This window comes from Cetorhinus maximus, chromosome 2 (genome assembly GCF_964194155.1).
Source record: "Cetorhinus maximus chromosome 2, sCetMax3.hap1.1, whole genome shotgun sequence".
NCBI classification, from domain to species: Eukaryota; Metazoa; Chordata; class Chondrichthyes; order Lamniformes; family Cetorhinidae; genus Cetorhinus; species Cetorhinus maximus.
In genome coordinates this window covers 179,012,952-179,032,479 of record NC_135880.1, presented here as the reverse complement: position 1 = coordinate 179,032,479, position 19,528 = coordinate 179,012,952, and the positions used below count along the sequence as shown (strand labels likewise).

General features: G+C 44.6%; 1 protein-coding gene across 9 annotated transcripts in view; it reads right to left on the bottom strand.

Annotated features, from left to right (window-relative positions):
* Positions 1-1,211: 1,211 nt before the first annotated feature.
* trpm3 (transient receptor potential cation channel, subfamily M, member 3) overlaps positions 1,212-19,528 on the bottom strand; it is a 141,108-nt gene continuing 122,791 nt past the window's right edge. For 6 of the 9 annotated variants that reach the window (XM_078529666.1, XM_078529684.1, XM_078529692.1 and 3 more), the window contains 4 exons: positions 14,157-14,298; positions 11,224-11,423; positions 8,222-8,354; positions 1,212-7,337 (listed from right to left, as the gene is read on the bottom strand). In XM_078529666.1, the coding sequence (XP_078385792.1) occupies positions 5,873-7,337; positions 8,222-8,354; positions 11,224-11,423; positions 14,157-14,298 (1,940 nt within the window). In that variant the 3' untranslated portion in view covers positions 1,212-5,872. Of the gene's footprint in view, positions 7,338-8,221; positions 8,355-11,223; positions 11,424-14,156; positions 14,299-19,528 lie in introns of those variants that run through there. The other 3 variants (XM_078529718.1, XM_078529726.1, XM_078529734.1) reach the window with 3 other exon arrangements.

Sequence of the window (19,528 nt, the reverse complement as noted above, 5' to 3'; positions counted from 1 at the left end):
AATTTAAATTCCACCAACTACCATGGCAGGATTTGAACCCATCAGCCTATGTCACTAGTTACTAATCTAGTGACATTACCACTAGACCACCATCTCTCTCAGTCAACCAACTCATGTAGCACAGTCCTGCTCACACTGTGCTACATAATGGTATCCAAATCTGAACCAACATGCTTAACTGAATACAATTCAATAAGCACATCTCTTGATTAGCATAGTGTCCAATGTGCTCCTTTAGTCTGCCATTGTTAACTTGTAGCAGAGAGCTTTAGTAATCCCATTTTAAATGGAAGGATTTACCGTAAAAACCATCGTGCATAAACCAAATTTTATTACGCCAGTCTAACTTGCAGATTTCCACTAGCTTTTCCCCCCAGATCCCAGTGCTGTTGGTCAAATCAGCATAAAAGATCGAGAAAGCTTAAATAGCCAGGCTATGACAAAACCACTTAAGTGTGTGTTTTCCCTGATCTTTTACTCTGGTACCCCTATGCACCCTGATCAGTATCCTCGCAGTCAGGGATAGACAGCAAATGCTGGCCTTGCCAGCGACACCCACACCCCATGAACAAATCTGGCCACACCACCCAGCTCGACACCACAAAATTCCACTGATTCCGCTAGTTTGGGACGGTTCTTCCCATTGTATTCAGCTTCTTACAGGTGCCGGGAGGCACAACTGAAAAGCCTTTTTCATATCAAAAAATATTTAATTTGTTAAGAAACTGACAAGTGTACACCGATTAAACTATGAAATGGTTCAGTATAGTTTTAAGAAGTTTTTTTCAGCGATTTTAAGTGGGGTTACTGACAGCTGGAGGGCTGGACGCGTTTGTTAAAAATGGTTATTTTTATGATAAACAAACCCCCATGCTCAGCTGTATGAATCAAACTGCACCAGGTTGCTACTCTGAAACACACCAAGGAATGGTTTTTAATGGCAATAAAATAAAATAAAAATGTTTTATTACATTTATGTTTTATTGTCTTTTATGCCCAGTTGTGCTGGTTTATGGAAGATTTTAGGGATGTGAGTAGGCAAGTAAATTCTAGTGGAAACTTGAAATGTAACCAAAACCACCACATTTTGGGTGCAATTTCTCAATTGCATCCAAAGAGGAAATTCTACATCTGGAATTCCTACTTTATCAAGGAATTCTAAAACAAACAATTTCAACGGTATTACAAAAAGACAAATTAGAGACAAAACATTGGATGTAAAATCTTTCCCTTTAATTGGCATTAATATTATCTAGTGCGCTAATACGACATAGCATTGTTTTAAAGTATATATTGTGGAGGAAAAAAAATATTGGATTTGTTCCCGCAGTGTTTACAATCAATCGGCTGCACAGAAGGAGAGGTTTTCTCAGTCGAAGCGACCATTTTGTTGTTGGTGAACAGGGGAAATCTCACATAAAGTTCATGCCTATGTCTCATACGTAAGTTTTTAAATTGATCATACAATCAGGACACACATTGATAACTCTTCTGCCCCATGATCAAGAGCTTAAAGAAGCCATTTTCAAACTTTGCATTATTACATTAATGTTAAACTCAATGATTTCCCCAAGGGTAACAGTACTAAAGGATCTACTGTTTTTGAAATAGACACTCCCCTTTTGCTTTTACCCAGTGCTGTGGGAACATCCAAGGCTCCTGATGTAAGCAAAGGCTGGGGAAAATTTAGCGACAAATACTAGATCCACCATTTGGGCAAAAGTACCCATTGCATTTGCACTGTTGTGTCAACACGATCAATTAACCTGTGGGTTTTGGCATTACAGTAGGGAAATATTGCACTCTAAGAATACAGCATCTTTATAACCTTCGATTAACATATTCACTATCAGTAAGAGAACACTGTACAAACATTTTATTTAAATCAAATGACTGTATAAGTGGGGATCATATTCAGGCTTTAACAAATCTACTTGACTAGGTACAGGCAATCCAAGTCTGTTGATCCTGATGCGTAAGTCAGCAGAGTGTTGAAGATATGATTGGTAACCTTTAATCTATTGGCATTTTGAAGGAGGAGGGGATGCTGTGTTTCAAACTTACTGTTTCTATCAGTAGTTTTGAACAGTCAAGGCTCATGAATAATCATAAATTAGTCATTTGGTAGTACAGAACTTGAGTATTGTTGAAAAAAACAGACACGTTGAAGCTTTTTAAGATTGTCAGTCGGGCTCGTTGTGTGGCGCATGTGTGTGTACTGGAAGCTACATATATGAATACAGAGGGCCCCGTTCTTTGCAGACACAAAGAACATGCACACATATTGCACCTGTTTCAGCTAAACAAAATAAGTGACAGCCATTCGTTGACTCATTCTTCAGGGTAATGCCTTGACCAACCAGGGTCAAGCTGCCTGGTTTAAATGTCAAACAATGCTCGGCAGTTAACTGTCAGTCACCATGAATTGGTGCATTCTCCATGGCAATGCCACTACCAATCTGAGTCTACCTGCCAACCAATCAGCATTCTCTTCACATACAGTATAAATTATTGTTTTCCCTTATATTGGTATTCTTGCGAAGTGTCCTGATGAGTGCAAGACAAAAAGCTTAGACATGTCTCTTTTTTTCAGCAATAGTCAAATTATAAATTAGGCAGGAACCTGAGAGGACCAGCTGGAAGAGACTGGCTGTGTCGTTATATATCTAGCTCTAATTCTTGGTCCGATGACAAGGTAGACTTTTCACTCTGTTCAGTCGCCTCGTAGCGATGGACGGTAGGTGATTTAAAACCTCTTTTCTCGTGTGTGTGTGTCCTGGTAAGATGCAAGGTCAGTAGGTGAATTTGAGGGGGCTTCAGGGAGAATGGCAACTACCACTTACATCTATTCCACCTGTGTGGAGATTGCAAAATGATCATCAAAGGGTGAGTGAATGTGCAACTCAAGGCTGTCAAACACATGTTCACTCACTTGGCTTTTTCTAGCAGGGGAAGAGTGTTGGTTTTTCCAAGCTTTGCTCAACTTTCTAACCCACTTCCTGCACATGCTTGTAGGAGAGAAAAGTGAAGCCCTAAGCTTTTTTAAATTGGAAAATAATTTACTTTCCATCCGTGCTATGTGTTCTCTTCTGCCAGTGGTTTGAATAACTGTCTGTGTGAAATACAGTGCATTATAATCGGAGATAATTAACTCAGATCCTTTTTGCCAAGACTCTGTGACATCAGTAGATTTAATACTGTACCTGCCTGGACTTGTTTGCAATCTGTCAGTATCCAGTGACAGGCTGGTCGGTAAGATGAGGATGCAGATTTAATATAATTGCCAAAAATAACCAAGGGGGGAATTTTTTTTAAACTCAGTGAGTTGTTGGGATCTGGAATGTGCCGCCTGAAAGGGTGATGGAAGCAGATTTAATAGTAACTTTCAAAAAGGGAATTGGGTAAATAGTTGAAGGGAAGCCATTCGAAGGGTGATGGGGAAAGAGCAGGTGAGTGGCACTAATTGGATAGCTCTTTCAAAGAGCCAGCACTGGAATAATGGGCTGAATGGCTTCCTTCTGTGCTGTATGATTTAATGAAACTCAGAACTTGGCCTTTGAAAAGCAATCTGCTTGTTAGCTTTTAAACTCTGCCTTGCAAGGATCATGGGCTCAACCCTTAAGATCCAACTAACTTGGACGTAAAAGTCTAAAAGAACCAAAACTTGTTGCTATGGCTACCAGCCATTTGCATTTATTACCTGTTGCACTGGTCCAAGGTGACCATTGACTTTTACCTATTATGCCCAAAACATTTTGGTGAAATCCAGCCTCTTTTTAAATGCATGCAATGCTAGAGTGTTAAACTTAAGTCTGGACCAAGGGATGGACATCATTATTTACATCCTTATTGCAACAGCACACACGCTTTAAAAATAAGAGCTAGCAAATAGATTTCCAGCAACAATATAAACGTTACTCACTTGATGAAGAATTGGACTCGGAATCACAAAACTACAGATACTTGCAAATTATTTTTAAAAATACTGTACAATCCTTCCCCAAAAGGCTATCAAATATTAACAAACAGCAGTTAAGACAAAATTCACCAGTGCTTGGTATCAAAATTATTTCTCCCTTTGTGCTGTTGATCTCACTGCGTCGTGATCATGTTTACTATTCTTTCATTCTATTCTTTGAGAAACGAATTAAGGGGGCCACGTCATCTGGAGTTCTAGGCTTGGAGCGCTTCCTCTTTTAGTGTCTGCTTGTGATAAATTCTAAGAAGGCCCTACCATCATCCTACCAATGGTTGCTGCTGTTTGGAGCATGAGCCAATTCAACAGAGCCAAAGATTATCGTGTTTGCCAAAACGTTTACCCTAGTTTTCCTAAAACTAGTTTCACAAGTGGAATCATAGGAACAGGAGGAGGCCATCCGGCCCCTCAAGCCTGTTCTGTCATTCAATTTGATCACGGCAGATCTGCATCTTACCTCCACCCACTCACCTTGGTTCCATAACCTTTAATACTCTTTGCCCAACAAAAATCTATCCACCTCCAGCGTCTCAGGTTTGAAATTTTCATTTGACCTCGCTGATATCATTTTATTTTGTTTAGAAGATGAGAGAAGCTGAAGTTGCCCTCCTTAGAACAGAAATGGTTAAGGGGAAATTCAAAATAATGAAGGACTTTGTTGGCGTAAGTCAGGAAAAACTGTTCCCAGTGGCTGAAGGATCAGCAAATTTTCAGGTAATAGTAAAGAACCAGAGGAAGCATGAGGAGAATTTCTCTTTGTTTGCTGCAGCGAATTGTTGATTTGTTGGAATGTGCCGCCTGAAAGGACGGTGGAAGCAGACTCAATATTAACTTTCCAAAGGGAAATTGGATAAATAGTTGAAAAGAATAAAAATTTGCAGGGTTACGTGGAAAAGAGCAGGGGAGTGGAACTAATTGGATAGCTCTTTCAAAGAGACGGCACAGATATGATGGGTCAAATGGCCTCCTTCTGTGTTGTATGATTCAATAATTCAACGATTCTGTCCTTCCTTCTGAAACCTTCAAACAATCTGTTTTTCTAATTATTGCCACTGTCGATGGCATAATCCCAGGCATCTGTGAAACCGAAGGACTCCCACATGTTGGCTTACAAACTTGCCCAGCATCAAGGAACCAATCATTCAAAACCAGCTCCGCTGGGCAGGACATGTCATTTGTACACCTTAAGTAATTGTTCTACTCTGAACTCCTTTGTGGCAGGAGATTCCCAGGAGGACAGCGAAGACGCTTTATGGATGTTCTTAAAGCAACCCCAAAAAAGGTCAAACATCCCCACTGGCTCTTTGGGGTCCCTGGCTTGTGACTGACCTACATGGAGAAGACTCATTCGGGAAAGCCTCGAACACACCAAGAGGCTTCATTGGGAATGTGTAGAGGTGAAGTCGGAGGGAACACATAAACCTCTCAACAACCTACCTACCCAACCCTTCAACCACCACCTGCCCCGCATGTGGCAGAGTCTGCAGATCATGCATTGGACTTATCAGCCATCTCAGAACCCATCGACTGGAGTGGAAGCAAGACATCCTCGATCCCTCCTGAATTTGCTTATTGGAAGCATTTTGACATGATGGTAACGCAGAGGACATTCCTCAGGAACTGACACCCTGCTATCACCTGGGGTTATTGGATGTTTAGAGACATTATTCTACTAACCCACTGCAGCCATGCGATGACGTGGACCCTTTAATATCTGGACAAGGAAGTAAACTGTGCCAAGGCATACAGACACTTGGATAGTGTTTTAAAGACAGTGGCTAGACAAAGATTACGGCGGTGACCACGCGACACCAAACTGGTGCCAATAAATCACACACAAAAAAAGAAACAAGCACACGTTTTGTTCCACAATAAGGGACTGAGGAGGCAGCGGTATTATGTGAAGCTGTGTTTGCTGCTGTCAAAGCTTTTAAAAGCTGTCGTTCTTGCCAAAGTTTTCAGGGAGATGCCCTCGGATATGCCGTCCGGCTTGGATGAGCGGCTGCGCTGGAAAGGAGTTTGAATCGCAGGGGAGTTCCGCTGCCTGTCCAGTTTGTCGCTGATGGAGCAGCTCTTCCTGGCGTCTGAGCCCAGTGCATTAGACTCCGAGGCTGTGTAGCTGTTTGCTCTCTCCAGTCGGGAGAGGGGAGGCGCATGGTTCGGGCCACCGAGGAGGGTGCTGACCACCTCCGGCCCCTTGTCCGGCTGGCCGTCGCCTTCGTTCTCGTCGTTGTCCGAGCTGGGATGGCTCAGTTCAGCCTCCCTCTCTGGGTGAGAGGTGGAAACCTCGTCCAGGCCACTCGAGTGCTCGCCATGCGAGCCACTGGACAAGGGCGAGTGCTCAACGTTGAGCGGAGGGGCAGAGACACAACGGGTGTCAATACAGTCAGTGATGCTGGTGTACTCAGCTGATTTCACAGGAACCCCCAGGCAGCCATAATAACCCCGAGATGGGAAGACAAAACTGTGTGATTTGACTATCGGACACTCGTCTGTGTAAAGGCTGGAGGCAGCCAGGTAGCGGCTACTCTTCGAGCGCTCCAAGGTGTGATACATGGGAGGGTCAGTGATCCATTGCTGGAGGCATTCAGCTGTCTGCACAGTCTCTGGGGCTGTCATCAAAGTCTCTGGGGCTGTCATTAGCCCATTGGAGATGAGCATCTCCTCATATGTCCCATTCCCCTCTGGCCACTGACCAGGAGCCAGAGTTGACCCTTGACTGCCCAGCATGACCACCATCATTTCAGATGGGCCAACGCTGGTGGGAACTTTCAAGGTGCTCTCAACTGTCTCCTCCTCCTCCTTCTCCATCGCTGAGATATTGATGTCAATGCAAGAGGATGGCCTTTTCTCATCTGGCGGAGCAGGAGTGGGTGCAGGAGGAGGCCCAGGCTTTAATTCCTTTGCCATAGCCACCATTTGCGAGCTGCTTGTCCTCTGCAAACTCAGGGACCTTTCCTTGAAGCTAAACTCAGTCCGGTCCATTCCTGCCCTTTGCTTTGGGCTCACCGCATAAAAGGAGTGGCTCCTCATCCTTGGCGTTATGATGGGAGATGTGGGAGAGATGGACTCCTCTCCTGCCTGCTCCCCACACTCTGGGAGTTTGTAACTGTTCCCTTCCTGGCTGTTGAAGCTGCTCTGTCTCAGAATGTAGGCCGTGTCCGTGCAGTCTGAGGACGTCCTGGATCTCACCTTGCCCACTTCTCCCTTGTCCATGCCAGCCAGCTTTTCCAAGGCGGATGCCATGCGTCCCGTCACCTCCTCCAGCTGCGCCAACCTGACGTCCATGGTCTGAAGGGAAGCCTTCATGAAATGTTCCCTCTCATTCACTTCCTCAAGCCTCATCGACATGTTATCGACCCTACTCAAAAGAAAATGGGGCAGAAACTGAACATATTTCTATATTGCTGAAAAGAGAGAAGTTGCTGAAGCTTTCTGTCTTGCACTCTTCAGGACAAATGCAAGAATGGCAAATCTCAAACAAACCATCACAACAATTTATACTACAGGGACCCATTCTCTGAAGACAAAAGGAATGTGTGCAAGCCTTGCATCTTTTTTGAATTACCTGGGAGCCTGGGGAGCCTATAGTTTCCCATTGCTTTCTCCATGGCAATGCCTTGCCCAATCAGAGTTGACTTGCCAACCAATCGACACCCTTTTCTCCTGTAGCATAAATTGTGATTGTTTGAAATTTAGCATTCTTGTGTTTGTCCTAATGAATGCAATACGAAAAGCTTTGACAATGTGCCTCTCTTTCCTGGAACACATTTCTGACAATGAATCCTCTACCCAAGTCCCATTAGAAGCATTTCAAATCAACAGCCTTTCTGCAAAGTAAAAGCATATGAATCAGAATTGAAGGGTTGATAATTGACAGAAGAACAAGTGAACTGTTCAGATCTGGAACGCACTGCCAGAAAGGGCAGTGGAAGCAGATTCAACAACAACTTTCAAAAAGGGGATTGGATAAATACTTGAAGGGGAAATGTTTGCAGGGCTGTGAGAAAGAGCAGGGGAGTAGGGCTAATTGAATAACAGGAACAGGATCAGGATCAGGAACAGGAGCAAGGGCAGCAAAAGGAGCTAGATCAGGATCAGGAGCAGGTTAAGGATGAAGAGCTCGGTTTAACCCCTCCCCAGCTCAGACATCCTGAATAAACATTCCAAGCACAGCCTTGAGATATCACCAAGTCTGAACTGAAAATAGCATTTAAAAAAAATAAGAAAATGGTGATCACCCACCGTTCAGCGGTGACTCTGATTCTTTCATCATTTGAAGAGTTGAACATATCATCCTTTTCTCGAAAATACTCCTCTATGCACTGCTCCTCAAAATCATGCAGCTTCTTTAGTTCATCTTCAGTAATGAAGAGCTCTAATCAAAAAGGATAGGGAATAAGGGGAGCAATTAATAGGTTTTATTGCAAAAATACATACACTCACCAAAATGTTACATGGTGTAATACAAGTTTAATTTAAACCAAGTGTCTAGTAACACCATTGCATCACCCAATGAATTGGCGCCAGGGCAGTAATTAAGACAGAACACATAGCAAACAATCTATTTAACGGCAAACTATGTCTATTTAAACAGTGCGCTACAGCAAACAGCATCTTTCCACTCTGCAAATGGAGTTTATTTAAACAGAGTCACTACAAACTCCGTAGCAAACAGGAGTCATGACTGAAACTACAGCAAAGTCTCCCAATAAAAGCAGGATTATTTTTTCAGTGAAGTGCATAAAAGGATTGTTACATAATACAAATCATGTGTGTAAAATCAATCACAGTCACTTACATCAGTGATTGACAAGCTAATTTACCCAATCATTGCCATGCTGTTCGGGTCTTGTGGGCATTACTATATGTAGACTAATTTAAATATATTACTTTGGTTACGCACAATTTTTAACCTGGTCCCCTTTATTGTATCAGGTATCCTGCTGGAAAATGTTCAAAATCCTTTTTCGCTCTAGGAGCATCTTGAAACAAGCCATCGGACTAGGAATGAAGATTCCATTGCCGCTCCTAGGACATCATAGAATTTTGTAGCATAGAAGCAGGCTATGCCAGTATTTATGTTCCACATGAGCCTAATTCCACCCCTTTTCACCTCACCCTATCAGCATATCTTTCCACTCCTTTCTCCTACATAAGAACATAAGAAATAGGAGCAGGAGTAGGCCATTTGGCCCCTCAAGCCTGCCCCGCCATTCAATAAGATCATGGCTGATCTGCCCCAGGCCTCAACTCCTCTTTTGTGCCAGCTCCTCATAGCCCTCAACCCCTCCGATATTTCAAAAATCTATCTACCTCCTCTTTAAATACTTTCAGTGACCTAGTCTCCACAACTCCCTGGGGTAGAGAATTCCAGACATTCACTACCCTCTGAGAGAAGAAATTCCTTCACATCTCAGTTTTAAATGAGTGTCCCCTTATTCTCTAACTATGTCCCCTAGCTCGAGATTCCCCCACTAGTGGAAACATCTTCTCAACATCTACCCTGTCCAGTCCCCTCAGAATCTTGTACGTTTCAATAAGATCACCCCTCATTCTTCTAAACTCTGATGAATAAAGGCCTAACCTGTTTAGCCGTTCTTGATAAGTCAACCTCTTCATCCCAGGAATCAGCCTAGTGAATCTCTTTTGAACTGCCTCCAATGCCTGTATATCCTTTCTTAAATACGGGGACCAAAACTGTACACAGTACTCCAGATGTGGCCTCATAAACACAATACATGTGTTTATCTAGCTTCCCATTAAATGCATCTAAGCTATTCACCTCAACTACCCAATGTGGTATCGAGTTCCACCTCCTAAAACTATCATTCAGGTTTTCAAATCCCTTCATGGCCTCACCCCTCCCTATCCCTGTAGCATTCTCCAGCTATTAAGATCTCTTCGTTCCTCCAACTCTGCCCTCACGTGCATCCCGATTTTAATCGTCTCACCATTGGCAGTCAAGTTTTCTGTTACCCGGGTCCTGAACTCTGGAATTCTCACCCAAAACTTCTCTGATCTCTATCTCTCTTTCCTCCTTTAAGATGCTCCTTAAACCCTACCTCTTTGTCCAAGTTTTTGATTACGTGTCTTTTATTTATTTAGCGAATGCAAATCCCCGAAGCCAAGCGAGAGCCTCCTCATTTGTTGAGTTTCAGGTGATTTATCCGCCTCTTAGTCTGTAGAGCGGACATTCCTTGGCATATGCAGAAATGTTTGTGTCTTTCCACAAGTGCGTAAGGGGTTATGTGTCCTAATATCTCCTTATATGGCTTAGCTTCAAAATTGTTTTGAGAGCACTGCTGTGAAGTGCCTTGGAACATTTTACTATGTAAAAGGTGCTATATAAATGCAAACTATTGCTGTAAAAAAATTCTGCTGTAGCTCAGTTAGTAGCACTTCCACCTCTGAATCAGGAGGTTATGGGTTCAAATCCCTACTCCAGAGACTTGAGCACAAACTCTAGGCTGGCACCCCCAGTGCAGTAGAGGGAGTGCTTTACAGTTGGATGTGCTGTCTTTTAGATGAAACTCCAACTGCCTTCTCAGGTGGATATAAAAGATCCCATGACACTCTTTCAAAGGAGAGCGTGGGAGTTCTCCCCGGTGGCCTGGCCGATATTTAGCCCTCAATCAACATCACAAAAACACAGACTACCTGGTGATTCCTACTTTGCTGCTTGTGGGAGCTTGCTGTGTGCAAATTGGCTGCTGCTTTTCCTACATTACAACAGTAACAGCACTTCAAAAGTATTTCATTGGCTGTAAAGCACTGAGACGTTGGGTGGCCATGATATAAATGCAAGCCTTTTTTCTCTGAATTCTTTATTGGATTTACTAGTGACCATATTCATGGCCCTTAGTTCTGTTCTCATCCTACCAGTGGAAACATCTTCTCTACCTTTACCTTATCAAACCACTTTGCAATTTTAAAGACCTCTGTCTATCAGGTCACCCCACAACCTTCTCTTTCCTATGCACCCGCCTGGCTGTAACTGCAGTGAGAGCACACCAGAATGGCTGGAAACCAGACTGGGGTCTTTTCATTCAAGGTCACGACCTTCCGTTGAAGTCTCCAAGATGCTCTGTTGGGGCGGAGGCTTGTTCACCCCAAGGAATTTTCTAAGTCCGCCTTGAATGATATCTGAGTTACCATCTTTATAAATGGGTTAGTTATTACCGAGGCGGATTAGTTAAGGAAACCAACAGCAGCCTTGCAATAGAACAGCCGCAGAAGCAACTTACTGAGTCCATAATCTTTGTCTTCCTGGTCAGTCTCCTGCTTCCGCCAGCGGCAACAAATGAGTTGGCAGACCATGGTCATGTGACTGAAGGTGATTAGCGGAGGAGGCAGGACGGGTCTCTCGTGGAAGGTCATAATAAGCTGGTATCTCTGAAACTTCCAAACTTGGTTCGATATCGATTTGACTTCAAAAAACGTGTTGCTGCGAAGAGAGAAAGAGGTGGAAAGCAGAAATGAGCCGCAACGTAAAACGAAGCGGGGGCTCTCCCTCTTTCATTGTGCCAAGAAAAACAGCTTTATTTCACTGAGCATCTTTTCGAGGAGCTAGGTTCTTAAAAAAGAAAACCCTAAATAAAGTTCAAGAAGAACTGGATTGTGATTTACTGCGAATGTGGTGACAGCGAATCAACTACCCCAAGGTTGCAAAAAAAAAAATGTAGAAGGGAGGAGAGGGCGGAGAAAAAGTAAGATTAAAAAAAATGAAGGAAAGGAAGAATCAGAACATGGGAACAGGAGGATCGAGCTTATTTCACCATTGAATTAGATCATGGCCGATGTGAATCTTAACTCCATCTACCCACCTTGGCTTCGTAACCCTTAATCCCCTCACCTAACAAAAAATCCATCCATATCAATTCAGAAATTTTCAATTAACTCCCAGCCTCAACAGCTTTTTGATGGAGAGAGTTCCAGATTTCCACTGCTCTTTGCGTGTAAAAGTACTTCCTGAATAGGGTTGCCAACTGTGATTAAATGTATTCCTGGAGGTTTCATCACATGACTTTCCCCCCACACTCCAGCCATTAGTCGGCCAACGCATCCATCCTTGTGACGTACTGCCTTCCTACGCTAATTGGAAATCAAAAAAGAGTCATTACCCAATTGGATGATGCTTGACTGTCAGGTAAACAGCCTTTTTCCCCCCCCCATTTTCAATATTTTTATATCTGGAAACCCCTGGAGGGTTAGCAACTCTATTCCTGACCCTGAATGACCTGGTTCTAATTTTAAGGTTTTGCCTCCCTTATCCTGGACTTCCCCCATTGCCCCCAGAACTCCCCGCCCCACCAGAGGAAATAGTTTCTCTCTCTCTCTCTATCTACCTTGTCAACTCTTTCAATTACCTAAACACCTCAATGAGATCACCCTTTAATCTTCTATGTTCAAGGTGGTACAAAAGAAGAATGAACTTAGGGAAGAGGAGGCCTAGCTGGTACAATGGGCCAGCACACTGTGCTTTCACCTCTGGGGCCAGAGTGCAAGTTCAATGCATCCTGAAAGGGTGATGGTCTCCTCCCTCAGCTAGCTGTGAGATTCCTACATCTTCAATCTAGATCTTAATGAGTGCAGGCCTGAACTATATGGTGGCCAAAACTATACAAAGGTGGAAAAGGTCAATTATAGGTTTTATAATTGTTCTGCTTTCTGTAAAAGAGCACAGGCACAGACTATGAAGGAAAACTGTTCCTTATTATAAACAGAAAGCTGGTGGTATACTCTCTCCTCTGAATCTGAAGTCTGAGAGTCCCAGTCCCACTCCAGCAATTTGAGCACGTAATCTAGCTGGCACTCATAGTGCACTACTGAAGGAGTGTTGCACAGTCGGACATGTTGCCTTCGGATGCAATGTTAAACTGAGGCCCCATCTGCCTTATTAATGTGGACCCATGGCATTCTTTGAAGAATTTCAGGGGGGTTATTTCCAGTGTTCCGGCCAATATTTATCCCACCACCAACATTACAAAAAAAAACAGATTACCTGGTCATTCTCACATTGCTTTCTGTGGGATCTTGCTGTGTGCAAACTGACATTTCAACAGTGATCACATTTTGCTGTGAAATGCTGTGGGACATCCTGTAGTCATGAAAGGAAAGGTGCTAAATTGGGCTGAATATGTCCGATTGGATTGCCTCAATTGACCTCAATTCTGGGTCAGGAACATGGAAGCAGCCACGGCAGGAGGTCAGTTGTGATCCTCCCGGTGGGGGGGGGGGGGGAAATTAAAAAGCTGCCTTGGGAGCTCCGTCCAATTAAGGACAGTGGGTGGAAAAGGGAATTTGAAGGTCAATAAGGAGGGCCAACAGCCGCATCAGGAGAGGTGACCGCTGCTGAGGCAGGCAGGAGACCATGAAGGCACTTCAAAATGGAGGCGCTCTTTGCAGTATTGTGAAAAATTAAAAAATCCTTCATGACCCCAGCTGTCAGGGAATCATTGTGGCGGCTTGTGGCTGTCATTGCATCCCCGAGGCTCTGTGCTAGGGTGGTGGAGAGGAGGCACTGATCGATCCACAGTCTGCCACTGGGAAACAACCTCCAGTTACTTACTGAACTCCGAACTCAGCAGGGGCCCAGCCGCCTTGTAGAAGATCCTGGTGGTGGCATCAGCTTTCCCACATTAATGGCTCTTACTGGCCACCAGTTGCTGCTGGGCAGGTAGCCTCTGCCCAATGGATCCTGCCTCCGGCAAGGGCACTCGGAGGCAGGAACACATTGAGTAGTCGACCCGATACGCTACTTTCCAACTTTGCTCCCAGTCCTGCCTCCTGACCCACAGGGCTAGGAACATTCAGATAAGGCCAAGTAACGTAACATCAACTTGTCAAATAAAAGCTTCAAATGGCTCACCAAGCTTGGCGTTTTAGAGAGAGGTGTGATGGGGGCTTTTATGCCCCTACTGCTCTGAATTCCCTATCTCAGTCACCTCCAGATCTTTCTCATGCGGCTAAAATCTGGCCTCGGATAAATGAGGTGGTTTTCACAATGAAACGATAGCAGGCAAAGAGAAAGGGAACTGTGTAATTATTGCTAAAGAATTTTTGAGGCTGTAAATACAAGCATTCCTTTATATTACTCATAGTCTAATCTTATTTCCTGCATCTAAATGTTATTTTTTTTTTTGCGTACCTCACGCAAGCATTGTAGCCCAATACTCACTTGAACACTGCTATCAGGAGATTCACCAGCAGAATATTTGCAACTAAGAGGTAACAGGCCATTATAGCTGGAATGATCCATGCTCCAGTTATGCAGGGGGGCAAGGGTCTGCCATCTTCCGTCAAACCAGCCCCACAGGGAGCTAAAAGAAATAGAAAGGACATAGTAACAAAGCGACGATCATCGCCAGGGCTTTCGTGCATTGATACAACCTGTGACCAAAGTGGATTGCCGCTGATAGCTTAACTTGTGTGAGGAAGGCATAGGTAGAAATAGTCACAGAGTGGTACAAAACTTGAGTATTACTGAAAAGAATAAAGAGACACTGGCCGGGATTTTCCGGCTGTCTCCCACCCGGCGGATGTGGCGAGCTATTTAAATCTCCATTCAGTTCGGCGGGACCATATATCCCTCTGGGGGGGAGGGGCCATGTTGTCGAAACTTTTCACCTTGCGCTCATCAGGAAAAATACAAGAATGCCAAATTTCAAAGGGAGCACCGCTTCATACTGCATGAGGAAAGGGGGAAAGGAGCGGGGAGGGGGGAAAAGGATAGTATAATTTGAGATTTGGCTTTCCTGCATCTGTGCTGATGAGTGCAAGATGAAGCTTTGACAGCGCATCGCTTTTTTCAGCAATGTGTAAATAGGAGGCCCCACTACACACACAGAGCAGGGGGTAAGCAGAAGAGGGAGGTTAACCATTAAGGAATCTCATGTAATATCATTAAGTTCACTGGTTGTGTTCACCAGCAGGAACCCAGATTTAACAATGGTTGAGTGTATGGTTATAAATTTCCTCCCCTGTTCTTCTTCTAACAATTATTCCAGCAGTGACTCATAAAATTATAAAACAGTACAGCCCATCATTACTGCACAGGTTCTTTCAAAAAGCAGTCCAGTTACTCGCACTTCCTGGATCTCTCCCATATCCCTGAGATCATAAAGTGCATTCCAAATCCTAACCACTCATAGCGTAAGAAACTTTTTCCTCATGGGGCCTCTGGTTCACTTGCTGATCACCTTAAACATATGCCCTCTGGTTATCAACCTTTCAGCCACTGGAAATAATTCTCTTAACCTTCTCTGCTCTAAGGAGAACAACCTCAGCTTCTCCAGTTCAGTTCTGATGAAGTCATCGACCTGAAATGTTAACTCTGTTTTTCTCTCTCTCTGTCTCACTCTCTTCCCAAGGGCAATTAGGGATGGGCAATAAATGCTGACGCTTGCCAGCGATGCCCACATCCCATTAATAAAATTTTTTTTAAAAGATGCTGCTTGACCTGCTGAGTATTTCCAGCATTATCTGTTTTTATTCCAGTTTCTCCTGTAATCACTCGTCCCTGGAACCATTCTAGTAAATCACTTCCACATCCTCAGCCATTTGCTTTTATCACTGCGGTCATTCAACTTTCATAGGATTGTACACTTCAGAAGGAGGCTATTCAACCCATCGTGCTCGTGACAGCTCTCTGGATGTGTTATCCAGTTAGTCCCACTCCCCCTGTTCTCTCCCCACAACCTTGTAGTTGTTTTTTTTTCCCTTTTCTACTCTAAAGCAATTCCCTTTTGAAAGTTACAATTGAACCTGCTTCCAGCGCCTTTCAGACAGCGCATTCCAGATCGCAACTCGCTGCATTTAAAAAAAAAAATTCCTCTTCTCCTCTCAGGTTCTTTTGCCAATTACCTTAAATCTGTCTGCTCTGGATACTGACCATCCTGCCAGTGGAAACAGTTCCTCCTCATTTACTTACTCAAAATCTTGGTTTCGAACACCTCAGTTAAATCTCTCCCTCAACACATTCATTTCGAGTACAAGTTTGAAGGAAAGCTAAATTTCCAAAGTGTCGCCTGAAAGAATATTTAAATAGAAAAATAAAACTTGAAGTTAAACGGTAAAAAGCAAGAGGTGGGATATTACTCCGCTGTTTGTTTTTTTTGTACAAGTTGGAAAATGCGTTAATTTGCATATAATGTGGGTTTCACTGTTAAGAGGACAGGAAAAGGTGTTCGCTGCATTTCTGAACATATGATAATAACGATTCGGGAAAAGGTCACTGGTTCATTTGAGGCTGCCCCACACCAGAATGGCTAGAGCATCATATTTAGACACTTCTTGAGCGTTTCTGAAAAAAGAGACACGGGCCAGGATATTTTGCTCGTTGGGCGTGCGCAATCGGCGGGAGCTCGGGAGCAGGTGGGAAAAGGAAGGGGCTGCCCACCCAACACCCCCCTCCCCCCCAACCATGATCGGCCCCTGACTGCGATTTCACGCTGGCTGGCCAATTGACGGGGCTCAATGAGAGGGGCTCAGCGCTGCTGGCGGGGGCGGGAAGAGGGCGGGTGCAGACGTCACCGCGTCAGTGAGCTCCCTGAAGGCAGACAGGTGCCCCGGGTGGAGCTGCAGACCCCTCACAGAATAAACAAGACCACAAAATTGCTGCAAAGTTTGTTCAAGCAGCACGACCAAGCACCTGAAAGCGTACCTCATAAAAAAACCCATCCCCAGGTATCTCCTCCTATTTTTATTCCCACGCGGAGATTTCATCCTGCCCTGGTCAAGGTTTGAACAAAAACGTAAAGATCGCCTGGGCAATTGCCCATCTGCTAACCGTAAAAGCGGACGGGCCACGAAACGTCACTTTCAATTGCCTCCTTAATGGGCTTTAATTGCCCACTTAATTGTTGGTGGGTGTGTTTCCGACTGCTGTGTGCGCCCGCCGAGTGGGATATTGCACGAGCGCACAATGACGTTGGGACGCTTGCCCAACGTCATCTCGCACTATTTCGCGGCTGGACATGTCAGGCGTGTGCCTGCCTGTGGGATGTAAAATTCTGGCCGTGCTATCGAAGCTTTTCATCCTGCACTCATCAGGACAGATCGCAAGATTACCAACAGTAAAGGGAACAACAATTTACACTGCACGAGAAGACAGTTCTGATTGGTTGGTAAGTGGACTCTGATTGGTAAAGGTGCTGCCATGGAGAATAGCTTGGCAGTTAACTATTCCCTGCTGCATTTCAACAATAAATACTTCTCCCCTATCATCCTCTCCAACCCTCCCCTCTCCTGCAACCACCCCTTACCTCATGGGAGAACACAAATCCACAAGAAATAGGGAGCCATTCGGCCCGTTGAGGCTGCTCTGCCATTCAATATGATCATGGCTGATCTTGGGCTTCAACTCCACTTTCCTGCCTGCTCCCCATATCCTTAATCCCCTGAAAGAGCAAAAATCTGTCTATCCCAGCCTTAAATATAATCAACAATGGAGAATCCACAACCCACTGGGGTAGAGAATTCCAAAGATTCACAACCCTTTGAATGAAGTGATTTCTCCTCATCTCAATCCCAAATGAACTGCCCCTTATCCTGAGACTGTGCCCCCAAGTTTTAGATTCCCCGACCATTGGAAACAATCTCTCAGCGTCCACCCTGTCAAACCCCTTCAGAATCTTGTAGGTTTCAATCAGATCCTCTCTCATTCTTCTAAACACCGGAGAATATAAACCCAATTTACTCAGCCTCTCATCCCAGGACAACCCTCTCATCCCAGGGACTAATGTACTGAACATTTGTTGTACCGCCTCCAATGCAACTGCCTCCAATGCAAGGGTGGGGCAAATAAATAACCAGAACCAAAACGTAGGGCCTATCAGGGGTAAAAAATACTCTGGAATTCCTCTCCAACCACCCACCCCACCACCTCTGGCAACTGAAACCAGTCAAGGGGATTGCATGCAAAATTAAACTTCATGAAACAAATGTTCCCATCAATGACTGATGGAAATTGCAATGAAATGCAACATGATATAGCTTGCAGCTGGCATTACTCTGATGATAACGATGCATGGGCTCGCTAAATGTTTCTCAAGCAACTCACAAGGTTTGTTGGAGTGCTTTCTGGTGTCGTAATCTTGGCACCTTTAAATATAATTTATGGTTGAAATGAAATTCCTTCCCATATATACACCAGTTCACTAATGAAGTGAAACTAATAGCAGCCTTGTAGCTGAATTGCTGGATGCTGTACAGCATTGACACAGCATTGTGAAACAAGGCAACATTAGTCCATAATATCAGATGGTCAACACAAATCAAATATAATAGGGAGTGGTCTATATGGGGGAGTTCTTGTGGTGCAGTGGGTAGTGTCCCTACCTCTGGGCCAGAAACTTCAGGACTTGATGGCCATGGAAAGTGTGTTCATAACGTGGCTAAACTGGTTCATTACCAGCCTGTAAATCCTTCCAATGCACCTGATGGTAGGTGGTAAGAGCAGGAGAGTTTCCTGGTCAGCCATACTGCAGATGGCAACAGAAACCACTGCACTACTTTACCAAGCATAATCATGGGCCAATCCAATGGAAGTCCATGGTCGCCAACACCCTCTTAGGGTGTGGTACCTAAAGGAGAAGGAGTGGTATATGCAGAAGGTGTAACAGACTGCTAACTGATAGGCTGGGCCTTCAAGTAGGTGGCTGTCAATTACACTAAAACATGCTCAAATCCAACGAGCTCAGTATGTTCAGTCAGTTATGAACTAAGTCAGCAGAGTTTAAAAATAAATAACTCTTGGGATGTGAGTATCACGGGCAAGGCCAGCATTTGCTGCCCATCCCCAGCTGCCCTTGGGAAGGTGGTGATGAGCCAGCCTATCTGATGTAGGTATGCACACAGTGCTGTTGGGGTGGGAGTTCTAGGATTTTGATCCGGGGACAGTGATATAGTTCCAAGTCAGGATGGTGTGAGACATGGAATGGAGCTTCCAGGTGGCGGTGTTCCTATGCGTCTGCTGCCCTTGTCCTTTTAAGTGGTAATGGTCGTGGGTTTGGAAGGTGCTGTCGAAGGAGCCTTGGTGAGTTGCTGCAGTGCACCTTCGTAGAAAAGACGTGTAGAAGCAGGGCCCTGCCTTTCCATGGGCAAGGGATTGAGTGCTGTATTCCAGTGTGAGGACTGAGAGCTACACAGTGATCTCCATCACTGGATCCTGCTGAGGTTCATGGGGTCAAAGGGTTGAGGGCCACAGGGACAGGACCTGTGTGAGTCAGTAAGAGGCAGCCACCACCTTCTAACATTTAAAAAGAATTCTCACCCATGGAGATTCAGGCCCTGGTCACAGCCAGAGCTCCCCAAGGTGGGCCCCATTTCCTGTTGGCATTAGGGTCACCAAGCCTCCAGCATTGCCCTGTAGTTTCCAGGAATTGAAGATTCATCTCCAGGTGACATCCAATCTGATGCTGAAGTGCCAGTTTGTCTTCCAATGAGAGTGGGTAGACGGGGATATTGTGAGGATGGACATGTCAGGTGACCAATGGCAGGAGAGTGGTGGGAAGTCACATGATGAAAGCTTTGGGAACGTGCACAACCAGG